Source organism: Sphaerodactylus townsendi, linkage group LG06, assembly GCF_021028975.2.
Source record: "Sphaerodactylus townsendi isolate TG3544 linkage group LG06, MPM_Stown_v2.3, whole genome shotgun sequence".
NCBI lineage: Eukaryota > Metazoa > Chordata > Lepidosauria > Squamata > Sphaerodactylidae > Sphaerodactylus > Sphaerodactylus townsendi.
The window spans coordinates 20834423-20854040 of record NC_059430.1 but is presented as its reverse complement, the minus strand read 5'-3'; the positions used below and the strand labels follow the sequence as shown (position 1 = coordinate 20854040).

At 44.3% G+C, this 19618-nt stretch overlaps 1 protein-coding gene across 1 annotated transcript in view; it reads right to left on the bottom strand.

Moving 5' to 3' along the window:
- The window catches only part of PDE3A (phosphodiesterase 3A), a 324658-nt gene that overhangs the window by 106457 nt on the left and 198583 nt on the right, over positions 1-19618 (bottom strand). The window contains 1 exon segment of the mRNA XM_048500668.1: positions 6469-6519. Within this exon segment, the coding sequence (XP_048356625.1) occupies positions 6469-6519 (51 nt within the window).

Sequence of the window (19618 nt, the reverse complement as noted above, 5' to 3'; positions counted from 1 at the left end):
GCTTTTGGTCGAAGACAGTCTAACCACTTGCCTTCTTTGTTTTGGTAGGAGGAAAGAAAGGAGCAAAAGAGAGAAGGGGTGACTGAGAAAAAATAGCACAATAAAAATATAACTTTTGGCAAAAATTTAATACAGCTCCTATGTTGCACACCTGAGGTAAAAATGGATTCCAGATATGAAAGACTGAATGAAGATGCCTGGTCTATCCATATAGACACTCAGAGACTCAGGATGTTCCTATTGTTTCCATTTCTGCATTTATTAGATTTTTTTCCTAATGAAAGAGGAATATTGCCACAGTGCCACAGATTATAGTAACTCTTCCTACACCCAGTATCAACTTACAGAGGCCTGAAAAGCCAAAGAACATAACACCTTACAGCTTTTTTAAAAAATCATTTTTGGCAACAGTCTGAAAAACTTTTATATAGATGCTACTAGCTCCCAAATACAGATGAACAGAACGTGACGTCTTACTAAGCAAAAACGAAGGGCGGGGGAAAGGCCTCACAATAATGAGAAACAGGTCACACATTTATTTGCTAAGTCACTGTTGTCAAACCAGCAAAGAACTGGCAAACTGATGTGACTCATGACATTTCCAAAATCTGAAGAACTTCTGGTAGTTTCCCGGCAGAGCAAAGAAAACAATTCCAAACAACTTCAAGAGACATCCATATCCTAATTCAGCTAAGAGGGCATCTGAGAATGAATATATTTATACTTGTGTTCCTCTCTTTGTTGGAAAGCCGAGCAGCTTACATGGCGGCTCCTAGAGACTATCCATCCAAGGCACGCATCTGGCTTCCATCTGCTTAGCTTCAAGAGAGATACAGCACCCTGGTACCAATTATACAAACGTGGTCAAAGAATCAAAACTGAAGAACTTGTTTCGCTCATCCTGTAAACTACCTGTCAGCACACTCATGAGCTACTTCTCATGGCCACCACATGGCTCCGAGAAAGGGAATGCTAAGTGCTCCAAGAAGCCCTGTTCCATCTCTGCCACCTTGAAAATAATATGGAAACCCAACATATATACCACAAGACCTTATCCTGCTTCTACGGCACTGCTGCTTTGAGATACACAACTTGTTTGGGGGGAACTGGTTTCATCTACTCCTGGCCATCTGGGGAGTAGAACAGACTGTCACATCTATCCCACCAGAGCAGGTACCGCAAGCACAGGCCAAATCTCTTCTTCCAACACTTATGGGTAGGTTACAAGATGCATGAACAACAACTGGAAGATTGTAAGTCGGGTTTCAATATCGGATATGACAAGATGCCGCTTTGCAAACACCTTTTGCTGAATAAATACAAAATATCTGCATCGAAGGATTTTCTGTGCTACACCAGTTTCAAGAAAAATTATGGCTGAATTCTATCCACAGCAACTCAAAAGTCACAATGGGCAAGAAGTGAAGTCCCATCTGATCAACAACATTCCCTTTGACTTCAATTTTGGGGATGCTCCATAGATACCAGAGTTAGAAGAACAGGATGAATGTGTTCAGCATCTCACAAGAGGTTGCTGTTGTTCTAGAAAATATCAATCTACTCTCCCTTCTTACATATATATATATATATATATTGCCCATCTATAATGATTGTCAGTGTTTCTATTTCACCCATTTTCCATGGCTGGTGTTTATTTCACTTTTTTTTGCACCGTGTGCACACCATTAATACAAACATGGAAGGGGACAAATCTGCAACTTTAATAGGAACAACTGGGACAGAGGAAGAAAAACAAATCTGGTATGAAAACGAGTCACTGGTTTGATCAGCACCAAGGAGCAAAAATGAAATGAAGATTTTAAAGTCAGAACAGCAGTATGATCTATCTATCTATCTATCTATCTATCTATCTATCTATCTATCTATCTATCTATCTATCTATCTATCTATCTATCTATCTATCTATCTATCTATCTATCTATCTATCTATCTATCTATCTATCTATCTATCTATCTATCTATCTATCTATCTATCTATCTATCTATCTATCTACACTGAGTAGCATCCCTATAGTCAGAACAACAAATAATCAACACGGAAACCTGGTTCAAGGAGTTTGCAACACTGTTTTTCAATACAGAAGGGGGCAACAGAAGACTGGAAGCAGGAAACTTGATGAAGATAGCAGGAAAACGTATGTACAGTATGTATGTATGTGCCAGCAAGTCACAACTGACTTATGGTGAGCCCAGCAAGGAGATTTAAAGGTGAATGCCATCGCCTTCCTCTGCAGTCTTTCTTGGTGTCCCTCATCCAAATACTGTCCCTGCATTTCTTCTGAGATGTAATGAGAGATTGGGCTGTACCACACCAATCCACATCCCAACAGGAAAACATACACACCCATATGGGGAGCCAGTGTGGTATAGATGTTAAGAGCTGGTAGACTCTGATCTGGAGAACCGGGTTTGATTCTGCACTCTTCCACATGAGTGGGGGACACTTATCTGGTGAACTAGATTTGTTTCCCTGCTCCTACACATGAAGCCAGATAGGTGACCTTGGGCTAGTCGCATTCTCTCAGAACTCTCTTAGCCCCACCTACCTCACAAGGTGTCTGTTGTGGGGAGAGGAAGGGAAAAGGAGTTTTTAAACCACCTTGAGATTCCTTACAGGAGAGAAAGGCGGGGTATAAATTCAAGCTCTTCTTCTAGATAAAACCTGCAGGGAAATCCTATGCACTTTTACATGGAAGTAAATGCTATTCAGTTCAATAGAGCTTACTTCTGAGAAAGGGCACTTGGGACTGTAGCCTAAAGCAACTGGGGTTTGCAGAATGTTATCACAGCCAGTGCGAAATAGTGGTAAAGAATGGCAAACTCTTATCTGGCGAACTGGTTTTGTTTTCCTGCTCCTACACATGAAGCCTGCAGACTGTCCTTGGGATAGTCCTCTTTGTTGGGAGAGGAAGCAGTAGTGATTTTAAGCTCCACTTTGAAACTCCTTAAAGGTAGAGAAAAAGTGGGGATAAAAACCAACTCTTTTTTTCCCTAAGGTTGCATAGTACAGGCAGATATTAATAATGCAATCCAAGGCTGCCGTTCAACGTGACTGCACTTCAAGTAGCTGATGAATTAAAAATTCACCACTATTCCGTGCTATCAGATCAAACCCATTTATTGCATTGTCTCAAAGTCATATGCAGTGCTACGTTTTAACAGCAAATCCCAGCACACAGTTGCAAGGCGTACCACAGAGCAAGCTTTCCGAAACTTAGCCCCCTTGAATTTGGTCAATCCCAAGATGGAAGATCTTGTGGGAATCCTATTTATGCCACTTTGGCAGTCAAGAAACAAACACAAACAGAGAGAAAATAACCACCTTATTAAAACACTGCTGGTAAATGAGAAAAAAAGCTATAATATTTGCATGGTATGAGCAAAAACCACCCAACACCATTGGTTGTCCTTGTCATATGTTCTGCATGTTGCACACTGGCAAATTTGGGCTCTCAGCAGGCAAATGACCCAGTGCACACAGCCTCTTTTGCTGAGTCAAATTAACCCAAATGGCAGCCCTTTGTGTCATGGGCATAAGAACATAAGAACATAAGAACTAGCCTGCTGGATCAGACCAGAGTCCATCTAGTCCAGCACTCTGCTACTCACAGTGGCCCACCAGGTGCCTTTGGGAGCTCACAGGCAGGATGTGAAAGCAATGGCCTTCTGCTGCTGCTGCTGCTCCTGAGCACCTGAGCACCTGGTCTACTAAGGCATTTGCAATCTGAGATCAAGGTGGGGAGGGGGCCAGCATCTGGACACGGCCCACCCACCCTACCGGAGGGAGAGGGAGGGGAGGGGGAGGGGTGGCATGCAAGGGAAGGAGAGTAAGGGAGGGGAGGGAGTAAGGGGTGGCATGCAAGGGGAGGAAGGGAAGGGAGTGAGGGGTGAGCAAAAAATAGGATCCCACCCAGCTTTTCTTCAAACTGCGGACCCTGGAACTTCCAACCTGCCTCCTGGGCAACTAGCCCTGCAATTTCTCATGACCATCAACGCATCAAATCACTTTGATTTACCAAGGCAACCGTTTGGATGGCAAAGTTCAGACACATCCATTGGTTAGGCCTGCAGTAGCCGAGTTCACCCACAAAGAAAACCTAGAGAGCTGCTTCTTACTGTTGACCATTAGAGCTGGTCTTAGGGCTGCCAACTCCAGCTTGGAAAATACTTGTGAGATTTGGGGTGGAAACCTTGGCAGAATAGAGTTTAGGAAGGGGAGGGAGTTCAACAGGGATGCAATTCTACTGGTCCACCCTCTGAAGTTGTCATTTTTTTCAAGGGAATTAGTCTCTGCAGCTCATAAATCAGCTGTCATTCTGGGAGAAGTCCAGGTTCTACCAGAAAGATCACAACTGTAGCTGGTCTTCACAAGCAGCAGAAGGAAGAAGAAGAAGAGTTGGTTTTTATGCCCTACTTTTCTCTACCTTTAAGGAGTCCCAAAGCAGCTTACAATCACCTTTCTTCCCCGTCCCCCCACAGACATCTTGTGAGGCAGATGGGGCTGAAAGGATTCTGTAAGAACTGTGACTAGCCTAAAGTCACCCAGCAGACTTCTTGAGGAGAAGAGGGAAATCAAACCCAGTTATCCAGATTAGAATTCACTGCTCATGTGGAGGAGTGGGGAATCAAACCTGTTACTCCAGATTAGAGTCTGCCACTCATATACAGGAGTGAGGAATTAAAACTCTTTCTCCACATTAGAATCTGCAACTCATGTGGAGGAGTGGGGAATCAAACCTGTTACTCCAGATTAGAGTCTGCCACTCATATACAGGAGTGAGGAATTAAAACTCTTCCTCCACATTAGAATCTGCAACTCATGTGGAGGAGTGGGAAATCAAAACCGTTTCTCCACATTAGAGTCTGCCGCTCATGTGGAGGAGTGTGGAATCAAACCTGTTTCTCCAGAGAGTCAGCGTGGTGTAGTAGTTAAGAACAGGTGCACACTAATCTGGAGAACCAGGTTTAATTCCCAGCTCTGCCACTTGAACTGTGGAGGCTTGTCGGGTGAACCAGATTAGCTTGTGCAACACATGCCAGCTGGGTGATCTTGGGCTAGTCACAGTTCTTCAGAGCTCTCTCAGCCCCACCCCCCTCACAGGGTGTTTGTTGTGGGGGGCGGGAAGGGAAAGGAGATTGTAAGTCCCTTTGAATCTTCAGTTGTCCAGATTAGAGTGTGCTGCTCTTAACCACTACACCATTCTGGCAGTTGTGCTAGAATTGATCACTTCAAACTGCACATGGAGGATCACAGTTTGGAATTTTTTTCTGTATTAAAACAGGAAGAGAAAACCTCTCTGCAAACAGAAGACTATCACAGCAGGTATAAGATATAGCCAGAATCTTTCTCCTTTTTCTATTTTCAGGAAGCTCTCATGAGGGGGAGTATTCAAGCATCCTCTTTTCTCTAATAAGGTTATACAACTAATTCTGTAGCATTATACATATGGTTGCGGATCTTCCACTAAGGCCTGGAGTGCTCTTGGAATTACAACAGATGTCCAGATTACTCAATTCAGTTCCCATGGAGGAAACTGCAGCTTCACTGGGGGGACTCTATGGTCTATTTTGGATTCTAGGTCTGTCCCATGGTGAGCGAATATTCCCTTCACAGCAGACTTTTACTCACTGATAAGTTTTTCCCACTGTCACACTCACTCTGCTGCAGATCATACTTTCCCCGGGCCTTCAAGGAGTGGGGAAAGTCTGATCATTTTCCTGCCTGTTCAGGGAGAGCAAAGCAGACCTACACCTGTCTGGCTTGTTTCACATTTGCCTGCCCTCCCCCACCCATGGATTGAATGCAGAAACAATGTAAAAAAAATTAAAAGGGCAAAAATAGGCAAGGATCACCGCGGCAACCAGGAATAACCACCTGGAAGAAGAGGCAGGCAAAAATGGCAGCTGGTTTCGGGGCAAGCAGTGGGGTTTCCTTGCACGTAGCCCAAAAAATGTGAGAAAACCCACCGTGGAACAAGCAGCCGTGGGGCAGGTGCGCAAGGTATGCATAAGGGGTTTATGGCATCACATCTCTACAGAGTTACCCCCTTCCCAAACTCTACCATCCCCAGACACTGACCTCAGATCTCCCAGAATTTCCAAAGCTGGAGCTGAGAACTCTAATTCTCACTTCAAGCACACAGACCAGCATAATTTTAAGGCAAGAACGGAGGCACCCTTTTGACCAAGGCGAGAAATTTGACAGACACCTAAAAGGCTATGCAGAATATGCACACGACCATACAATAATAATAATAAAAACAAAACACTGTTACTGAAAACAAAAGAGGTAGAGGCCTCTGTCAAGCTCCTGATGGCCGTGAAACTCCCTTATTAAGTCAATGGAGAACATAAGATGTATGCAGGAATGTGCTGAACATGCCATTTCCCCCAAGACCAGTTCACGCCAATCACAGAAAAAACTTGCAAAAACTCCCCCAAACTGACCTGAGATCCTCGAGGTCCTCGTTTGTGATCCCACTCAGAATGCCCCATGATCTGCAGATAAAAGAAAGAGATTGTGTTAATATTATTATTGTACTGATCCTAAAACGGATACAGTGTGCTTTACAAGTACCAGCCATAGGACCTTGCACCAATGAGCTTATACTAAAAAAAAAAAAGTGGGAAGGAGGGAGGAATAATAAATCGCAAAGTGAATTTTTGTTAAGGAATACATGGCGCTGATGTACTTCGTGAACATCTGCTAATTATGCTAATATAGGATCCAATTAACTCCCCCGTTGCAAAGTTTGCATGTCCTTGGACACCCAGGACCATAAATGCTGATATATGCACTTTTAGAAAACAAGGGAAGAAAATGAATCCATTGCAAGTCTGGAAGCATTAATTCACGAGCAGTAAGTGATCCATGAACGCTCGTCTGGAATTTTTTAATGAACAGAGCTGACGTTCAACGCATTCCCAATTCTCAATTCGGTTGTCTACGCGACGGCCCATGCGGCTGCTTTAATAGTACCACTACGCCCATTAATGTGATGAAGCCTCCTGTGTGGATATAGCTTGGGGAATGCTTAGTAATCCTGCAGTTTGACCTTTACATATTTTCCTAATATAAATATGCCGCAAATTGAAGAGAGACCATTCTTAAAAAAAAAAAGAGTTATGTGAAGGTTGCAATCAAGACAGTCCCAGATGAGGTCATTGCAATTATACATCGTCCTCAGCCGAGGTCGTTTAAAGCTGTCAATCCAAATTTCTTAGGGGGATACATTGAGGTTCATGGTGAGGACACTTTTGAACATCATCATATAAGGAAAGAATGCACAGAGGCAGCCGAAAGAGATTGCGGTCCACTCGTATACAAGTTATTTTTACATGTGTGCAAGAGAGAGCAACATAAACTTTTAAAAAAAAAACCCTGTATCACACTTGATGTTCATATGTCGCAGCAGAGGTCAGTATTGAGGATTACGTCCATATTATTGCATTTCTCAGTAGCAGTGGATGAGAGAATGCATTATGTACCGTTGATTAGATTATGCTTAAAAATATAGGGGAACGCCCACAGCAATGTCCTTCTCCCCAAATCTGTCCTGCTCCCCTTTCAGAAATCTCAGAATAAGCTTCCATTCAGGCACTAAGCAAGTCCACACCTGCTGCCAGGACTACAACTCCCAGCATGCACCGGCTCCCGTCTTTTTCCAACAAGAGCGGGAAAACAAACTGAGAAGCTACATCCCACTGGAGCTTCACGGCCAATGAGAGGACAGAGACTGGGTGGGGGGAGAAAACTGATTGGTTGTTGTTAAGTTCAGAAATAAAATAAATGCTGGAACTGAGGACACGAATCCTCAGCTCCAGCACCCTGTATTTAGGGCGACGCAAATCAATAAAGTTCTTTTCTTTAAGTTAACTTTGTTTGAGTTTTCAGCCTTACACCGACTTAGTTTCAATCCCTGTGAAAAAATCTTCAATTTGCCATATATTGACCCTTTTTTAGTAAGGAAGGAAGTTAAGCTTTGTGTGAGTTTCTCATAAGTACTCGGTAGGGCACTATTATCATCCCCTTCCAAAAATCTGGCACGCATAGTTCTGACCCTCTTTGCGTTCGTCCACTCAGCTAAGTTTCAATAATTCCTCAGTTTTATGGGGACGAGCCGTAGCTCAGTGTTGGAATATATATTTTTGCTGGCAGAAGATCCCAGATTTAATCCCCAGCAACTCCAGTTAAAAACAAGGATTAAATAGCAGATGACATGCAAGACCTCTGACAGGAGTGCCAGATAGCTGTCACCAGTCATTACGTGTACACCATGAAGTTCTCACAACTTATCCAACTATGCCTACACAACCAGCCAATCACTTATAGGAGAGCAAGCAGATACCACAGTGGTGGCCACAGGGGAGACCTATGTAAATATTCCACACACACTATAATGTAAAATTGTGCTTTCTATGCAAATTCAACCATGTGTGCTCACAGTTAGAATGTCAGCAAACACCGACTTGGGCTAGCTGACATGCTAATTCTACACACAAATCAACCATATCACATGGACAGTATATTTATACATAACTAGCAGGCCCGGCCACGTGTTGCTGTGGCAATTGTCCTTCTCATCACAGTCCGCAACCCACACAGATGTCTATGCAGGTCCAATAATCCCCAGCATAGCCTTTTGGGGTGGTCAAATGGAATCCCTCTTTCCCTTTTCAATGCACATTGTTATATGGTGCTGTCTTGTTTTTTTAGTATAAGGTAACCCTTCCCATTCCACACAATGTCGAACTGTCCAGAGTCGCGAGAATCCCACCGTCGTCCAATGCAAGGCTGGCTGGACACTCCACAGTCCTGGCTTGGGTAAGGCAGAACTGGGGCAAGCAGGCTATCCCCGTCAGGCAGCAGAGGCAGGGTGGTGGAGGCAGCTCAGATCGAAGCCAGCTCCCTGGGTTTTGAAAGGGCCACGTGCAAATGTGCGGAGCCAGTAGTGTTTGGTCTTCACCTTGAAGTGGATTTTTCTTAGAAGAAAAAGGCAAACTCCAACTCACTTTTAGTAAGAGAGCTGTGGTAATATGGGTGAGGAAGTGGGTAAGTGGTGGTTGGATGTGAGGGAGGGCAGAGTGAGGTGTGTGAGGATGAGCTGGATGTGTATTGTGTGATAGCAGTGGGTGAGGCACAGAGAGTGAAAGTTACCTGCGTGTGTGGGGGGGAACCCCCCTGATGTCTCACACGGCAAAGTGTGTATGTTTTTCACTTCCACTCATATTACCTATTTACTGTTTTAACTGCTCATCTCTGGCCATCTGCGCGGACATTCTAAGGGTATACCAAGGCCTCAGGCCACAGACAGACATGCTGCACGAACATTCTAAGGATGACAGCTAAACACAGCCAGCCTCATGGCCTGGTGCGCCAGGAAAAAGACGTTTCACCTGGCTCAGGTATGGACTTTCGGTGATTTGAAGGTTCGATTACCTGCCCGCAACAGGGAGGGATGTCCTGTGAAAATTTGGGGGCGATCCGTCCAGCAGCTTCTGAGGGAGACCATTAGGGACAAACACACTGTTAGATTTATATATATATATAGATACATGGTATGCATAAAGTGTAGGAGCTCTGTGCTGCAGAGTGGTAAGGTGCAATACTGTAGTCAGAGCTCTGCTTACAACCTGAGTTCAATTCCGCCGGAAGTCGGTTTCAGGTAGCCAGATCAAGGCTGACTCAGCCTTCCATCCTTCTGAAGTCGGTAAAATGAGTACCCAGCTTGCTGGTGGTAAAGTGTAGATGACTGGGGAAGGAAGTGACAAACCACCCCATCAATACAGTCTGCCTAGTAAACTTTGTAATGCAATGTCACCCCAAGGGTCAATAATGACCCAGTACTTGCACAGGGGGACTACCTTTACCTTTGTTCATTAAATGATTTCATGGGTAGGCACTTGTTTACAGCCACCACCATGTTTGTTTCAGACTGATAACCTGGGTTTGAACAATGCGAAACTATGCAGGTAACTCTAGTCTAACTCTAAGTAACTCTAGTCTAACTCTAGATAACTCTAGTCTAGTCTAGGTAACTCTAGTCTAGGAGCAGCAATGGCGTAGTGGTTAAGAGCAGGTGTACTCTAATCTGGAGGAACCGGGTTAGATTCCCCACTCTGCCGCCTGAGCTGTGGAGGCTTATCTGGGGAATTCAGATTAGCCTGTGCACTCCCACACACGCCAGCTGGGTGACCTTGGGCTAGTCACAGCTTCTCGGAGCTCTCTCAGCCCCACCTATGTCACAGGGTGTTGTGAGGGGGAAGGGAAAGGAGTTTGTAAGCCCCTTTGAGTCTCCTTGCAGGAGAGAAAAGGGGGGATATAAATCCAACTCTCCTCCTCCTCCTCCTCCTTCACCAATTTAAATCAATGGGCTTAGATGGGAGTAGTTGAAGATGATTGCATCGTTCGTTCTTTCTAAATCTGTTTAGGATTGCTCCTGAAATCCAGAACAATGCATCCTTCTTGTCTTATATCTAGCAAAATCTAACACCCATTTCCCACAGACAGCCATCTCACTTGCTGGACAAAACCAGTTCCTCGCCAACTCCACACAAAGGAGTGCCCTGGGCTTTTCTGTTTGCACAAAAGAACATGACCCTTTCTGAGTCCTTTTCTCTCTGCTCGCACAACATTACTCTTAAAGATTTGTTTCCCAAATTTGGAAGGCGTTCCCCAGTGAAGGGGAGGCTCACCAGTTCATTGAGAACAATGCCACTGACGGCAGCAGTTCACTTGGAACAGCTTCGCTCATTCAAAAACCATTGTAATAACTCATAGTAGCAAACTACAGCCCTCGTATGTCTTCCATTTCAGATTTACGACAGGCTTGTCTTCGTGAAATCTGGCACGGCCTTTGCCATTTTGTAGCTCCCTCTGTACAGCGGAGCAAATGTTCCAAATCCTCTGCTTTGGTCACACCTTAAACATGCAATTCATTACCACCCTCTATTGAATTAACACTGTGGTGCAAGAGCAAAAATGTAAATTCCTAATTCCAGAATATAAAAGCCCCTTTCAGAGATTACATCCACACACTGGAAGTGTGGGAGAGAGGTCTACCTGCAACACGCTTGCTGTCTGGATGGAACACCATGATTACAATTTTGGTATGCATGGACCGGAACATGTAACAAAACCGGTCCAGGCATACCAAAACTGTACGCATCTACATGCTAAAATCAAGTGTCGCCTGTACACAGAGAATCTATGCACCATTGGGGTGGGTTCTGATATGTGCAAACCGGCTGAATCCCACCACTGCAGTCAGCTATGACTGGACAGCTCTAAATAGACACACACAATATGTAATTTCATTATGTATGTTTTAATTTGTTAGCTGCCTTTGTGGCCCTTATGAAGGCAGAAGGGCAGGATATGAATTTTGCAAAATAAAAATAAACAGGATATATAACTCGTAGAGGAAGGATAGGTAAGGATGTATGAGAGGTGGCCCCTGTGTATACCACAGAGTGTGTAGAGTCCAGTAAAGGGGAATAGATTCCGCCACATTATCTCCATGGGTAGAAATACCAAGGCTGAAAGATAATTTAATGTTTGGGGGACATATTGTTGCCCACTGGATCAAAGCTCTGAGTATGATCTTAGGATGGACAATGGAATAAACAAGGCAATCAATCATGGGCTAAAGCTATGCAGTAATGGATGACTTCAACTACCTTGACAATGACAGGGTTAATGAATGCTCTGGACATGAGAAAGAGACATTTGATTGACCAATTCAGTATAAGGCAGCTTCATGTTGCCCTATTTTGGTATTTATGGACCAGAACATGTACATTATTCTCCCTTCCTCCATTTAATCCTTGCACCAACCCAGTGAGCTAAGGCTAGGTTGATCGCGTATGATTGGTGCAAGATCACTCACTGGACTGAATGGAAGAGAGGTTATTTGAATCCAGGGCCATTTCCCCACTTTTAAAATGATGTCCGTTTCGTCTGGTCCAGGACCTTTTTAGCGCGAGGGTCGTGTTCCCCGGGCTTCCTCACTGCCCCGCGCTCTGCGCGGGGTCATCAAAAGGCGCCGTTTTGAGCAGCGCCAGAATGACCCGCGCTGAGGGGGCGCAAGAGCAGCAGAGTCTGGGCGGCTGTGTTGTCGCCGCCCCTGTAGTGGGGAGTGCAGTTGGACCCCGCACTACTCGGCGAGAGTAGCACGCAGCAAACGGTGAATGGGGAAAGGGCCAAAGTCAATATTATCTACTCAGAATGGCAGAGGCTTTCCAGGGTCTCAGGCAGAGGTATTTCACTTTACCTGTGCAACTGGACGTACCAGGAATTGAACCTGGGACCTTCTGCATGCTGGGCAGAGGTTCTACCACTGAGCCACAGCCCATGGAAGGAGGTTGCAACTCAAAGCACCAAGAGGATTGTCGTGCAGTATCAATACTGTAAGAAGTGAAGCTTGTGAGGAAAGGTCCTTAAAAAGCTATCTATGTTCCTAAGCTTGTAAAGTCTGAGAGGAAAGCCTGTACCAAAATAAGCCACTCGGTATGCTAGACTAGCAGGCTCCACACAAAACCTATTAAGTCTACAGGGCAACTGCAAAGGAAGAGATGAAGAAAAATGGACATTCCTGTACCTTGTTAAGAATAGCATCGGAAAGATATTGAGGAATACGTTTATTTTGTTGCATTATCTTTTTAAAGATATAGATACTAAGGAATATGTGGATTTATTAACCAGGGGCGAAGTAACACCCCCCACCCAATTTTCAAAACATGCCGCAATAGGTTAATAACCACCATATATTGTCTTTCATTGGTGACCTGAATATGTTAAATATCCCAATTGCGTACATACACACAGCACTTTGGCAATGTCATCCACAGGGGAAACTATGTTCCACAGGCATGAATATATTTAATAATTTGGGGAGGGGAAGAACAGCTATTGGGGTATTTTTGATTTCGTTATATTTTTAACTCCTGGTGTCTATACTGATGTGCAGCAATCTGAAGTAGTGGACTACATCTGCCCTGGATCTGAGCATCGCACTGTGGGGCTATAGTTTTTTTTAAAAAAATCACATTTGTTTTAGAACAGAAATTCTAGAAGTGAGTTCAGTTTGACACCATGTGAATGTTATTCTGCAGATTCTCTCCCTCCAATTTTTTTTTTGTTTGCAAACAATTCCAAGTCTATTTTGGGCATGTCAGTCAGTCAGTCAGTCAGTCGCCTTGTCAGTTCTGAGCTGGAGTTGTAGCAATAAAGACCACATTTTATTTCTAAAGTTTAGACCAGGTCCACTTATGGATCTTACTTTGGTTTCACGCCAAACAACGAGCTTAGAGTACAGGAGGCTCTGCTAGAGGAAAAATGAAATATACATGCTTCCTGTTCAGTTTACAAATAGCCCATAGGAGGAAGAGCAGATCAATGGATTTTAGTATTCTTTCTGCACATCTTCAGCTGATTGGTAAGAATGTGGTTTTCTCAAAGGAAAACATGCAACTCTGGTTATTTAACAAGCCCTCCATCAGAAGGGAGCATGTATTTTTGGTATGAGGTGGGCAGCTGTATTGGTCTGCAGTGAAAAAGTAAGGCCCCTTCTGCACATGCAGAATAACATACTTTCAATCCACTTTCACAATTGTTTGCAAGTGGATTTTGCTATTCCGCACAGTTGCAAAGTGCATTGAAAGTGGGTTGAAAGTGCATTATTCTGCATGTGCAGAAGGGGCCTCAGATTTGAGTCCAGTAGCAACTTAGAGGTCAACAATATTTCTAGGATACGAGCTTCTGAGAGTCAAAGCTCCCTTCCTACTAATATCTGATGGAAGAGGTTTTTAAATTGGCTGTTCTGCGTTTCCAAGCTGCGTGGCCGTGGTCAGGTGGTTTTAGTTCCTAAAGCATCTGCATCTACAGCTGGCATCATCACAGGCATGTCACAATAAGATGTCTTTCTCTCCATGGCAGAGTGTGGAGAGAAACAGATCTTACCATGAAATCCCTCTGAAGATGCTAGCCACGGATGTAGGCAAAATGTGAGGGGACCACCCAGCCCGGAAAACCCACGACAGCCAGCTGATTCTGACCATAAAAGCCTTTGACAACACACAGGTTTTTGAATCTCAAAAGCTTATATCCTGGAAACCTGGTGGTCTTTAGGATGCGTCTGGACACATACCTTGAAGGGAAAAAATGACCTCACTTTCTGTCTGATCTGGCAGCTCCTGTGCCATTCACCCTGTGATATACATAAATAAATGCAACAATCTGTAAAATCTTTCATTCAATATTGTTCATCAATAATGATTCCTGATTTATTTTCATTTCATTAAAACGATTTTCTATAGTAGTTACATCCACTGTTGCAGCATTGACATTTACCGCACTATAAAGGAACGACAACTCTCTTTTCAAATAAAGGACACTTTTTAAAATTAAAAGATGGCATGTTATTATGTGGGCTTGGGAGAGACACTCGCTCAGCCAGCCTCACTTCACAAGGTTTGTGTGCTGTGCAGATAAAAATGATGTCAGACGAGAATGATAAAGCGACAAAAATACTAGTTGAATGACACAAATCAGAACAATAACATGATATTTCGTCAAAGTCAGAATGTGTACATGAGGCATGCAAGAAGCAGCTCCGGTTGGGTACGGCAGTTCATGAGAACAGCGCTAAGCAAGAAAAGCAAGCATTTTTGCATGCTTCAAGGGGAAGAAATTGTCTTAAGCGTCTAGCTATGATCTCGGTTCCAAAGAAACTTGAGGGATGAGATCATATTTGGTACTGGAATAGAAGACAGTGGGGAGGGGGTGGGTGGGAAGGCTACATATTTTAGGACTTTTCTCATGGCAGTATCTGACCTCTTTATCCCATTTCCAAGTTCTAAACTGTGTTTGACTTCAGCAGGAATCCGAGATCCTGTATAAGGGGGGAAAGAGACACCAAGAAACGTTTGGATGAAGAGCTGGCCTGTCGGGCCATCGGCCGTTGGAAAGAGATCCAGTAAGCTCATCCGATCGGTAACAATAAACCGCGTTCATTTAAACAGTCTGAATGATCTTGAGAGAGCCTCGGAAGTGCAGTGAAATGCCACTGGGCTAGAGATCTGTCTTTAGCTTCACACCTTCTAAATGGCATATATTTCTCTTTCAGTTTGCTTGTATTTCTGCCTTTTTCGCTCTCTTTGCTACATGCTTCTCTCATGTTTCCACTTCTCCTCTTAAAAACAAATTTCAAAAGACAAAAATAAATGATGATTTTGCTGTGGTATGCCCCACTTTAGGATTCAAATGCAATTCTGAGCCTCAACCTGTCAGAGTGAGGAAAATCCCATCCCAGATGATATGGAGGAAAATTTGGTGGAAAAATCTTTTGGGAGGGCATTTGGCTCACAACTGGGGGGCTGACTGATCTCCAATATTGGGGGTCAATAAGTAATTCTCTCCCAAGCCATACTGGAAATAGATTCCTAAGGGGTCAGTCCAGTGGTGGGATCCAAAAATTTTAGTAACAGGTTCCCATGGTGGTGGGATTCAGACTGTGGCGTAGCGCCAATGGGGCTGGGAGGGGCACGACAGGGGCAGGGGCAGGCATTCTGGGGGCCGGGTATTCCTGGGCAGGGCTATGGCAAGGACGCAGCCACTGCGCCGGTCCTTGGGCGGGAAACGAATGCACGCAAGCGCAGGCTGCCACGCACGCTGGTGCACCTCCTGCTAGACTGCTTCACGTTCTGCGCGCTACTGCTGAGAGGAGGGGCGTAACTAAGGCAAAAATCACGTGGCAAAATCACCAATTAGTAACCCCCTCTCGGCACACACAAATAGTTAGTAACCTACTCTCGGGAACCTGTGAGAACCTGCTGGATCCCACCTCTGGGTCAGTCCCTCATGAATCAATGGTCTCTTAATGGCAGAAGCAGCAGGCTAAATAGCTCAGACTAGCCGGATCTTGTCAGAGCTCAGAAGCTAGGCAGGACCAGCCATGGTTGGTACTTGGATTGAAGACCATCAGGGAAAACCCAGGTTGCTGCACAGAACAAGGCAATGGCAAACCACTTCTGTTCATCTCTTGCCCTGAAACCCCTATGATGCCATTGAGATAAATTGCTTGCAACCTGGCGGCTCACTTACCTAGGTGTTAATTATACTATATAGGCTTAGATCAGCCATTCTCAACCAGGGTTCCGTGGTAACCTGGGGTCCCGTGAGCATGTCCCAGGGGTACCACGGCAACACTACCCCCCCCCTCATTTCTGTGGTGTCTCCCACCGGCGCCAGCAAGGACATGGAGCTGTCCCATGAGGCAGGGCCTGCCACAAGGTCAGCAGCCACCACCACCCCCAGTGCTTCCCTTCACCCTGGGAGGGGAAGGTGGGGTGTGTGGCAAGCAGGGGCAATGGGAGGGGAAGGTGGAGGGTGGCGGCAGGGGTACTGTGAGATATGAAGAGTGAGGTCAAGGGTACCCTGACCTCGAAAAGGTTGGGAAACACTGGCTTAGATGCTTTGACCTGAATAGCCCAGGATCACTTGATCCTGTCAGATCTTGGAGGCTCAACAGAGTCAACTCTGGTTAGTATTTGGACAGGAGGCCACTCAAGAATACCATGCTGTCCCCCCTCCTGCTCCCCCAGCTTTGTCTCCATAAACCTTGGATCAAAGCAATTCTGGGAACACAGAGCAAAGAACAGGAAACCACAGAAGGTGAACGGGCAGAGGATGACGTTGTGTGGATGCTCCGAAAACAAAACTTGCTGCAGTTTGAGAGACAGGATGAAACAAATTGTCTATGCAGAAGTAGTTTAAGAACCAGTATGACCTAGCTTCCAACTTGATGTATAAAAGCAAACGCACTGGAAATTGCTGCAGTTATGCACCAACGACATTTTTAAATGTTTCCAATGTCATTCTCCACTTAGGATCTTGAGGATTTCTGATGTTGTTTTTTTTTAAAAAAAGACCATCATCATTTTTCCTTCATAAAAATATAAAGTTGACATTTAATTGCCACTCACTAGCTGGCTTTAAATCCTGAATTCCAAAACACACAGTACATTCCATTTAAACATACCCTTTGGGTATTTCCGACTAAGTACTTTCTATTTTGGTCCACTTCAAGTTCAACCAGCAATGTTGCATCATTCATAGGGGAAGATTGGGGGGGGGGGGGACTGGCTGCCACTCAACTTCAATCAAATTGCCAATTTAACTAGCACTGAAATTGTCTATCATTGAGCAGGAGAAAGGAACTTGGTGCAAGTAGTGCTGACCAGGACATGACTGAATCCTCTGAAATATACCAAATAGCATCAGTCACTTGATCTTCTCTCATAGGTTTTGAATGACAGCAGGCGACGGAAATCGATGAAAACTGAGGCAATCGACGAAAACCGAGTCAACTTTTTCGCCCAGGCAATCAACAAAAACCGAAATGAACGAAAAGCGAGGGCGATGAAAACCGAAGTTCCACTGTATCAACTGATACTTTTAATATTCCGTATTCAATCTCTAAAAATTATAACTGTGTATCTTGGGAAATCTTTTAATAACCTCCATTGGCTTTCACACTATCTTTGTCACCATCACATGAAGCAGCAACAGAAGAGGCAATGCGGGAAGATAGTAATTCAGTAGCTAAGTGACAGGGATGTCTTCCAACCAGAATTGTTAACAACTTTTCCTGCCAAAGAGGATCACCCGTGTAGATATTTCAATTTACAGTATTTTCACATTTTACCCATCATTAGGTTTCTTGATTCTATAAATATAGACTCAGAAATGGGTCCTGCTTACTTGCTGGTCTGTTCTCTGCTTAGTTTTCAAGAGCAAATATTTTATGTGGCATATTCTGAAAGAAAGTACTGCAGATGGAGGTGGGAATATAGGCACAGGCTACATCTTGCCCTTGAAACAATGAACATGCCTGCAGAGAATACAGCAAATATTTTGTTTGTACTGTCTGGAAGGCAGACACCTGTAACCTGGTAGGGGAAGAAAGAAGCTAATATGTAACCTGGTAACCTGGTAGGGGAAGAAAGAAGCTAATATGCAACTTATCCTTGAAATCAGGCTCCATCCCTGAAGACTGGAAGATGGCCAATGTCACACCAATCTTTAAGAAAGGATCTAGGGGGGACCCGGGAAATTACAGGCCAGTCAGTTTGACATCTGTTCCTGGTAAATTAGTAGAATAATGTTAAAGATAAGAGTGTAAAACATGTAGAAAAGCAAAGACCTGCTGAAGAGTCAGCATGGCTTTTGCAGAGAACAAATCCTGATATTACAAACTTACTAGGAGTTCTTTGAGGGATGTAAACAGGCATGTGGATAAAAAGAGGTGAACCAGTGGACACATTATGCAGCGTTTCCAAAAGGCTTTTGACAAAGTTCCTCACCAGAGGCTATTGAGAAAACTCAGCAATGAAGGAATAAGAGGGGAAGTCCTTCTATGGGTTAAAAACTGGTTGAGAAACAGAGGAAGCAAAGAGTGGAGTGTAAGTAGGGAAATTCTCACAATGGAGGAGATGTAGGAATTAGGTGTCCCCCAAGGATCCATTACTGGGACCAGTGCTCTTTAACCCATATTCATAAATGACCTGGAAGTAGAGAGTGCAGGTAGCGTGGTGGCCAAGTTTGCAGATGATACCAAATTGTAGGGTGGTGAGAACCACAAAAGTTACTTGAGGCTCCAAAGCGGACCTTGATAAATTAGGTGCTTCGAAATTAAGGCTAGAAATGGCAATGCAGTTCAATGTAGCAAAAGTACAAAGTGATGCACATAGGGGCAAAAAATCAAACTTCACATACATGCTACAGGGGTCAGTGTCAGTCACGGGCAGGAAGAGGTTTGAAGTCTTGGTTGATAGTTCCATGGGAATGTCAGCTCAATGTATGGCAAAGCTGTGTGAAAGGCAAGAGCTCTGTATGCTGGGATAATTAGGAAAGGAATTGAGAATAAGAGCTGCGAGGAATTGGTCATGCCCTTATATAAAGCTGTGGAGTGGAAGGCATGAATTACTGTGTTGTTCAGTTCTGAATTATACATCTCAAAAGGATGTGAAGAGATAGAAAGATTTGCAGAAGGTGGCGAGGGATGATTGAGGGACTGCAGCACCCTTCCTTGAGGAAAGGCTGCAGCGTTTGAGACTTTCTTTAGTTTGGAGAGGAATCTGAGGGATATGGTTATATTGAAGTCTATAAGGTATGGGGTAGAAAATGTTGACCAGAGAAATTTTTCTCTCTTTCTCACAATACTACTAGAACCAGGGGGGCATTCATTGAGAAAATGCTGGGAATTAGAACTAATAAAGGCTTGCTTCTTCCCTTAGCGTGTGATTGGTGTTTGGAATATGCTGCCACAGGAGGTGGTGATGGCCACTAAACATAGGATAGCTTTAAAGGGGCTTGGACAGATTTGTGGAGAAATTAGATTTATGGCTACCAATCTTGATCCCTCTTTTGATCTGAGATTTGCAAATGCCTTAATAACAGTCCAGGTGCTTTCGGGGAGCAACGTGAGCCAGTGAAAACATCCTACATGTAGCTGACTCCCAAAAGGCACCTGGTGGGCCACTGCGAGTAGCAGAGAGCTGGACTAGATGGACTCTGGTCTGATCCAGCTGGCTTGTT